The sequence below is a fragment of the Sprattus sprattus genome (genome assembly GCF_963457725.1).
Source record: "Sprattus sprattus genome assembly, chromosome: 5".
Classification (NCBI taxonomy): Eukaryota; Metazoa; Chordata; class Actinopteri; order Clupeiformes; family Clupeidae; genus Sprattus; species Sprattus sprattus.
The window spans coordinates 13,099,970-13,108,810 of record NC_137924.1 but is presented as its reverse complement, the minus strand read 5'-3'; the positions used below and the strand labels follow the sequence as shown (position 1 = coordinate 13,108,810).

At 46.8% G+C, this 8,841-nt stretch overlaps 2 protein-coding genes across 2 annotated transcripts in view; one reads left to right on the top strand and one right to left on the bottom strand.

Moving 5' to 3' along the window:
• Positions 1–360: 360 nt before the first annotated feature.
• Positions 361–1,356, top strand: b3galt1b (UDP-Gal:betaGlcNAc beta 1,3-galactosyltransferase, polypeptide 1b; the record flags this gene model as incomplete). The annotated part of the gene is made up of 1 exon (XM_080838279.1): positions 361–1,356. One exon carries the CDS (start codon positions 361–363, stop codon positions 1,354–1,356), a length of 996 nt encoding a protein of 331 aa, XP_080694405.1.
• Positions 1,357–5,242: 3,886 nt separating this feature from the next.
• Positions 5,243–8,841, bottom strand: part of stk39 (serine threonine kinase 39) — a gene marked incomplete at both ends in the record, with an annotated part of 28,597 nt that continues 24,998 nt past the window's right edge. The window contains 3 exons of the mRNA XM_080839423.1: positions 5,243–5,317; positions 8,114–8,178; positions 8,351–8,419. Of these exons, the coding sequence (XP_080695549.1) occupies positions 5,243–5,317; positions 8,114–8,178; positions 8,351–8,419 (209 nt within the window). The remainder of the gene's footprint in view (positions 5,318–8,113; positions 8,179–8,350; positions 8,420–8,841) is intronic.

The following is an 8,841-nucleotide window of genomic DNA, read 5'->3' as shown; positions in this document are numbered from 1 at the left end:
GCCTCCTATTTATGCTGTCTGGTTTTTATAACTTCTGCTATCTGTCGGTCCGCTGTGGTTTGGGTTGAAAAAGTGAGCTTTGATTTTTTTTTTCTTCTCTTTTCTTCTGCAGATTCGGATAGATCATGAGGAGCATCAAGAAGAGGACTTGGAGGCCTGCGACTATTTTTAGATGGCATGGGGCCAGTTAGGGGGATATTGATGGAGACCCACGCTCTCCACGCAAAGCCTTGAGCCGTCCATCATTAATGTCAAGCAGCACACGGGCGGAACATTATGCTGCCTTGCCAAAGGAAACACCGCTAATGGCAGGAAAGCCACTTAAAATTCAGAGCACTTCACATACATAAATGCATCAGGATGCCTTCAAAAGTGTCTTGCCTATACGTCTTGACAGTCGTCTGCTGGGCCAGCGCTCTGTGGTATTTGAGCATATCCAGGCCGACGTCGTCCTTCGTGGGGCAGATGTCTGTGTCTGTACGCAAGGCCAAGACGGTGCCGAAGGTGGCGAAGAATGCCACGTTCGATAACATCCGCACGCGGCCGCTGAATCCGCACGCGTTTGACTTCGTCATCAACGAGCCCAAGAAGTGCGAGGAGCAGACGCCCTTCCTGGTCATCCTGATCAGCACCACGCATAAGGAGTTTGACGCACGGCAGTCCATCCGCGAAACCTGGGGCGACGAGAGCACTTTCGCCGACATCCGCATCGTCACGCTCTTCCTACTGGGTCGCAACACGGACAGCGTGCTTAACCAGATGGTGGAGCAGGAGAGCCAGATCTTCCACGACATCGTGGTGGAGGACTTCGTGGACTCCTACCACAACCTGACGCTCAAGACGCTCATGGGCATGCGCTGGGTGGCCACATTCTGCTCCAAGGCCAAGTACGTCATGAAGACGGACAGCGACATCTTCGTCAACATGGACAACCTGATCTACCGGCTCCTCAAACCCGCCACCAAGCCGCGGCGGCGCTACTTCACGGGCTACGTCATCAACGGAGGGCCTATCCGAGACATGCGGAGCAAGTGGTACATGTCGCGGGACCTCTACCCAGAGAGCAAGTACCCGCCGTTCTGCTCGGGCACGGGCTACGTGTTCTCGGCCGACGTGGCCGAGGCCATCTACAAGACCTCACTGCACACACGGCTCCTCCACCTGGAGGACGTGTACGTGGGCGTGTGCCTGCGCAAGCTGGGCATCCACCCGTTCCAGAACAGCGGCTTCAACCACTGGAAGATGGCCTACAGTCTGTGCCGCTACCGGCGGGTTATCACTGTGCACCAGATTTCCCCGGAGGAGATGCACCGTGTCTGGAATGACATGTCCAGCAAGAAACACCTCAAGTGTTAACAATTTCAACCTTTCAAGAGGTTTGTGTGTAGTTTTTTTTTACACTTGTGGATAAAGATTAGAACTACAATTCACACAGGAGAGACAAATACCGTGCATTGGAGGACCACATCATCTCCAGTATTTTGCCAAGCTATATTATTTGTCCAGATGCCGACAATGGAATTAATTTTTTTATCTTCACATGTAAAGCAGTTGAACGGAAGGGGTGAAGAAGTGAGAGACATGACGATTGTAATGATGATATTTCTCAATTTGCATCATGCTATTATGGAGGTGCTGAAAAAAAATGGGTGCCCATGCATACATAAACAGCCAACACCACTGCTGCAATTTGACTGGGAGGCAAAGCAGATGATTTGCCTTCCACAAAAACATGACCAAATGTGAATGTTACTGAGTCTGTACTGTCTTATTGCACACATCTCTGTTTGGCTGTACTGAAGGAGTGAGCCGGTGAGGCAATTCATCGGCCTTAATGCTAATGCTAAAGCTCCTAGATCTAATTATGTGGAGCCAAGGAAAGACATCCATTTACATTTAGGCACCTGGGTCTATTTGTTTACATACTGTTGACAATGTTATTGCTTTCATTGAGAAAGGAGTGTGGGGGACGGACGGACTGAGGTGCATTTATTTATATTGTCAAAGTTATTTTCTTACTTTCTGCCATTCAAGGTTCTCGCTTCTGATCAACTCCTGTTTGTATTACTGTACAGTATGAGCATATATATCTGATTATGTACTCTGAGCAACACCTACTATCCAGTAACATATTGTGCAAGTGAATATTTCCATTGTGATAACTCTACGAACATTCCCCCGAGAATGTAACATCATGTTTGTGGCATATCAATCTATACCGAAGCACTTCAGTCCAACTGAGGGGAAATACTTATATTTTCTAGAACTTGATTGCGTTGAGGCCAAAATTTGATTTCAAGTGTGTATTTTTTTATTCCGTAGTACTTATACAGCTGTTGTGACGTTAAACTGTGAAAGCTTAGACTACAGACCAACTATCCCGAAAGAAGTTGTTGTACCATTGTGTCCTTTTTTTTTTACATAAGAAAAATCCTAAAACAGTATCTTGCTCCCTGGCTTCCTGACTCTCTTGATATTCTGCACCACAGCTTGACATGAACAGAGAGCCTGTGTGTGTTTTGCCTGGCCTGGGATGAGCTGAAAGTGGTGTACTGCAGGTTAGGCCCACTGGGGGGATTTTCAGCGAAGGTTCAACTTACCCCACTTCACCAGAGGGACTTTGCCAAATATTGACACGGCCAAATACTGTCACTTGGCAGACTTTGCAGACAGGGATGTATGAGCGAAACATAGGACAGTGCCAAATTCTGTCAACAGCGTGTAATGGGCAGAGACACTCTTTGGCACAGCATGCATGTAGAGCAATTGGATGTCATCACACCAAATATGGCAATGTTTGCTGGTGTCAGGCACAGACTTCTGTCTGGACAGCTCTCAGGAGAAGGCTGGCATGACAGGATGGAGGCCAAAGATCTGTACATGCCATAGGAGGATACTTACCATGTTAACATTGTAAACATTTTTCATCCAGACCATTACCATTGAGAGTGGTGCCCCCCCCCCCCCCACACACACACACACACACACCCCAGATTACTTAATCATTAACAGTAATCATAGACACATCACGTTGGAGATACAGTGAATCATGGGATTTGAATAAAGCACACAATATTTCACTGACTTTAATAATAGCAATTCTTTATTTGTTCCTCCTCAGCAGAGATTTTTTTTTAAATTGCCAAAAACAGAGAGGGACAAGGATAGCATGAGGACATGGTACACTGTATGTAGAAAACACAATAACGTCATATAATAAAGTATTTAGTACAAGTTAATAGTATTTTCCAACTTGAGTCGAAAATATAATTTGGAGCTACGAGTACCTGCTTGGACAGATAAATGGCTCGTTGTACGTCCCATAGTTGCCTTTTGGTTTTTCCATATGTGGATACATTATTGTACAGTACATTTCAGAGAACAAAAAAAATGCATTTTGAGACATTCTATTTTTGTAGTGCAGTAAGACAGAGCATGGCATCAGTATTTACTGGTATCTGTTGGCTTTGTATGTGAAAAACTGGAGGGTTGAAGGTAAGGAATGGGTTTGAGGTGGCCTTAGATGAAGCTTTTATTGGTAGGATTGATGGGCTGACTCTCCCAGGGCCAAGCATTTGATTTGCAGATGCATATACACTGCCCAAAAAAAGTGCATTGTAGCTTTATTTTATACCATTCTTGTTTGTCATTCTTATTATTCTTATCTGTTGCCACTGACTGGTAAAAATACTATTCACGAATGTCTGTATCGTAGTTGGAAAGCAGTTCTGTTAACATGTCCCAAGAAACACATTAGCAGCTCCTGCTGCCGGTGGCAACCACCCCTTTGTGACCTACGCTCTTAGGCACAGTTTTAATGAACAAGGCACCTCTAGCAGTTTAAGCATCAACACTGTTCTGTGGATTAAGCAGTTATTTGACATGGCAGCATTCAGGCGCCACATTATAATTATTTTCTCTCGCTTAATTTTCATTGGATTACATCTTTGTTATTATTTTCTTCATTTCTTCTTCTTCTTCTTACAATGTACAATACGATTCACTCATTTCAGACAACATTCAAAATGGAATCATGAAAATGTGCTTTTCTCATAAATAAAAGAATTTGTACATTCAGAACAAGGAACTCACGTGGACCGAATCAATTTTCCAAAACTCAACTCTTAGGACACACACATCAGACGAGCTACCAGAATGACGACGGACACGAGTGACAAAAACAAAAGGCAAATCTTTTTTTTTTAAATAAATAACATTAAGAGCTTTTGCTGAAAGCAGAGGTAATACAATAAAAAATAAAAACTCATTATATATATGTATATGTATATATATATAGTTTGTATTTTATCACTAGCTAGTACCACCTGAGTATATCATTTAGTTAGCTGGGCTGAGTCCTTGTCCACACTGGGAGTAGGCGGTGGAATGTTGAAAGAAGGGGGCGGGGGGGGGGGGCTTAGCAGGAGGGCGTGGGGGGGGGGGGGGGGGGCTATTGTGAAGTGGCAAGTGTTCACTCAATTGGTGAAGAGAGGAGAGGCAGAGCTGACAGTATGTGCGTTTTAAGTATGTACTTGTGCGTGCTTGTGTGTAAGCCAGGCCCGTCATCAGGGGGGTTGGGGTGGGGGGGTTGGGGGTCAAAGGGTAAGGATGACCTTGTGCTCAAGGCCAGGAGGAGCCCATGCAAAGGTCTGTGATAAAATAGCTGTGTTGGAGAGGAGAATTGTTTTGCCGTGCACTAATGAAACATGCGTTGGGTGTGCATCGCTGTTCACAGCGGCCTGTCAGCGATCTGGTCTGGGGGGTGGGGGTGGGAGGGTTTGGGGGTGCTATTCAGCGATCAGTCTGCACGGGTGGGGGTCTTGGAGATCATCTTGTCCCCAGTCCCGGCAACACAGCGGGCCTGGTGTAAGCATGTGTGTGTCAGTGAGTATGAGACTCTATGCATTTAAATATTCAAGGGAAAGGTAGGGGTTGTGAATGTAAATAGGTGTGTGTGAGAGCCTACGCCTATGCGTGACTGTGTGAGCATGTGTTTATCTGTGTATGTGTGTGTCTTTGTCTGTGTGTGTGTGTGTGTGTGTGTGTGTGTGTGTGTGTGTGTGTGTGTGTGTGTGTGTGTGTGTGTTTATGAGGGAAAAGAGGGAGGGGTGGGCTAGCACTTCTCCCGCGGTGGGTGCTTTGTCAGTGCTCCTGAACGTATCCATCCTCCTTCGATCGCCTCCAGCTCTTCCTCCCTCCCCACCTGCTCCGCCCACGCGGTGCCCACGCAGTACCCACGCCATCAGGTGATGCTCAGCTGAGCGTAGCCGATCAGTTTCACATCATCAGGGATCTCGTTGCTGTCACAGCCGGAAGCCTGCCACAGGAGACAATATGGTGAGGAGGCAGCAGAGGATCACACACTCACAGATACACACACACACAGCACAATCATATACACACTACCATGCATACATAAACACACACACACACACACACACACACACACACACACCAAGTCTGTCTGGATGGGCTGCAGGCCATGTCTGACTCACATGGCATCAGCATAAATGCCATTTTGGTCGCTCGCCCAGAGATGCCAACTGCCCACATAATTACACTTCAACATCTGGGCAGGCCCCCCCACTAAGATCAGCCCGGCCCGGCTCGACCCACTGCCAGCTCAGGGATTAGTGCTTTTTTAAGAGGGACTCCTCTAAGACAAAGACTTCACATTTTAAGAGCCAACTGCCATTCGGATTTGAAAGAAGGGAAAAATGCTTTCGACAGAATTCCCTACATGATGTGGAACCCTGGTCAATCCCGTAAACCCTTATCTCAATATCACTCACTCACACTATCTCAGGGGTATCTGACAGAGACACACCAAAGGGGGCCTTTTTGGCATGGCTGTCTAGACTGGAGACACTCAATACCCAGGCACAATATTGTAGGCTCCTGCCGAGGCAGAAGCACATTTCATTCATGGTGTGTGGAGGGAAGAGTGATGAAAGGAGATGAATGAATGTGTAATGACTTCTGCTCCCTGGCAGGCCAAGTCAATGCAGAGACGCCCCACCAAGGGGAGGCCTGCAGCTGAAATTGGGCTGCTTGGAGTTTGGCAAAGGCCTGTGTTTTTTTTCCTTCTTCTGATTGGAGGCAGTCTTTGGAAATTGCTGATGCCTCGTGCTCTTTATCTCGGCTCTCCCCCCGTTTTTGTTCACAGTTGGACTCAGATTTGAGAGTAAAAATTGGCTCTAGCTTGAGCTCATCCAAGTGTATAACCAAGCAGTAACGAACATGTTGTGGGCAGTCAAGGTTCTTTTTTTGTCCACAGAAGTCGTGCAGAACTCCATGGTTCTCCAGCAACAGCCACCCCCCATCCCCCACCTCCCTCAAAGTCTGTCAGTACACAGGTTTGATGAAATACCACTTTCATTATATTGGCAGGGTTTTCGTGTGGACTGAGGGCTTTCAGCCGCCTGCCTCTAAAGCCTCCACCTAAGATGGTGCTGCCTGATGAGGCCTAAGAGGAGGCCTTATTACTGCCAAGACCATACAGATCAGCTGGAGTGGCTCCCGCACAGGCGATCAATAGCTCTCATCATCCCCCCCTCTCTCTCTGTCTCTCAGCATGTTTCTCTGTCTTCTCACTCCTTTCTATCAACCCTGTCACCATCTTTGTCCTCCACTATCTCTTTCGCTCTCTGTCTTCACTCTTACTTTTTAGTCTCTACCTTCACTGCTCTCTCTCTCTCTCTCTCTCTCTCTCTCTCTCTCTCTTTGATCCACTCTCCCTCTTGCTTACGCTCTATGGCTTACCCTCTTCACTTTCACTCTCTCTGATTCACACTCGCTTCCACTCACCCTCTTCACTTTCACATCTCTCGCTCATTCGCTTTCTTACTTTGCCCTCCCCCCTCCCTCTCTCTCTCCCCCATGTGGAAGCCAGAGGCATGATTCAGGTGGCATTCAGCCACGCGGCCCAGCGCCGGGCTCAAAAGCGGGGGCTCTGGCTGTGCCAGCATGGGGTGAGAAGCAGCATGGTACGCCAGAGAGAGAGAAAGAGGTGCAGCCATAAAAGCAGGAGTGGGGGGTGAGGGCACTGTGCCAAATTTACCACTCTGCCATCCTTTCCCAGCATGCTCTGCTCTGCCTCTGCTACTGATGCATTGGCCAGCGGCACCGTCTGGCCATAAAAATGTACAATCGCTTCAGCTGTATAAATCCTCCTGGTTAAAATGTTATTAACATTTGAGAGTGAGTGATGGGTATTATTCTTTAGTTTTTTTTCCCAGGGTGTTTATTTGTGTGCATAAACACACTTTGAGGTCTGCCAATGTTCTCCAATCTAAATAATATTGAGTGATTTCACAGCATGCTGCCTGCCCTCCGGTGTCAATGAGAGAACATAGGACTTGGGTCTCATATTGATGCACCATCACAGAAAATGAGGATCTTCTCTCTATCCCTATTCCTGTCAGCAATTATGCATGCTGAAAGTGAAAAAAGAGAGAGAGAGAGAGAGAGAGAGAAAGAGAGAGAGAGGAAAAAGATGAGCACACCAAACAGGTGAGATTCGCCAGCTGTCGTTAAGACAACGAAGCATAAAAGGTCACTTTGGAGAGGGGCAGCCTCCCAACACACAGATGCTGTCTGCTCTCCGGTGCGCCTCTTTGAGCGCATGTGTGAATAGTTGTGGCAGCATACTGTCAAATCCACCGGGACGCCAGGTTGTGTGTTTTAAGCTATTCGAGTCTTGCGCCGTCGTGCACAAGGTCAAGCGGTGCCAACCAATGTACTTAGGTGTCCTTCTAGCAAGCACATGGGGAAAGTAAATTCCAGCTAGCGCTAATCAATGCTGCTCTGTATGGTAGACATCATAACTTGCATCAGTCGCACTTGTGTGCATCTTAAGATTTCTTTGTATTCTTTTCTTGTCGGCCCATGCTTCTTCACCCATGTGAGCATTTTCTTGGTGCAAACTTGCAGCACTGATAGCATCGAAATGAGAAAGGCAATTAAGTTCCAGCAGTGCTCAGCAGTGTAACACGCTGTTCACCCCTCACTGTGCTGTGAAAGAATGATAATCCAACATCACTGCAACATAAAGGGCCTATCTGCTGCGTGTCAAGAGGCAAGAGTCTTACTTGACCGTCGGCTGGGTACTCACCAGTTTAAAGGTCAACACTTTGTAGGTAATCGGGTCGTCTACAATCTTCTGAAGGTTAGCAGCAACTGAAGAGAGAGTTACAGGTTAAATGGAGATGTGAGATCATGTAAGGAACAGACTAATCCTTCAGACAGATTAACTGGGCTGTTGTGAGATTGAAAGGTTTACTTTTTTAAGCCTCCTGGTTTGAATAAGTAAATGTGTTACATGTGCACATTTGTAAATGGGGGGCATTACCAACGACAACATCAAGACCATTCACCAGACCGGCAGAGAAGAGCTCCTGGGAGACCCCGTCGGCAGTGTCTGAGGGGAGAGACAAATCAACACACACACACACACACACACACACACACACACACACACACACACACACACACACACACACACACACACACACACACACACACACATACACACACACACACAGATCATCAAAGCTACAGGTCACATATAGGTAGTGTCTTAACTTGCATGACATCCCACAACCTTCAAATATCTCTTTTAAAAGCAAATAAGGTTGGGATGTGAGCTGATCACATCTTTGTTTTCGTACCACTAGCTAAAAGCTAACAGAAGACATGATAATAAACATTTTGTGACCGTACTGTTCAGGAGACCTACACCTGCTTATTTACTAGACCCTAGATGTACTGTACGGCATCAAACCATGTGGGTTACACCACCTTCCACTCATGGCATCAACTGACTGAAATGAGGTTCTCACC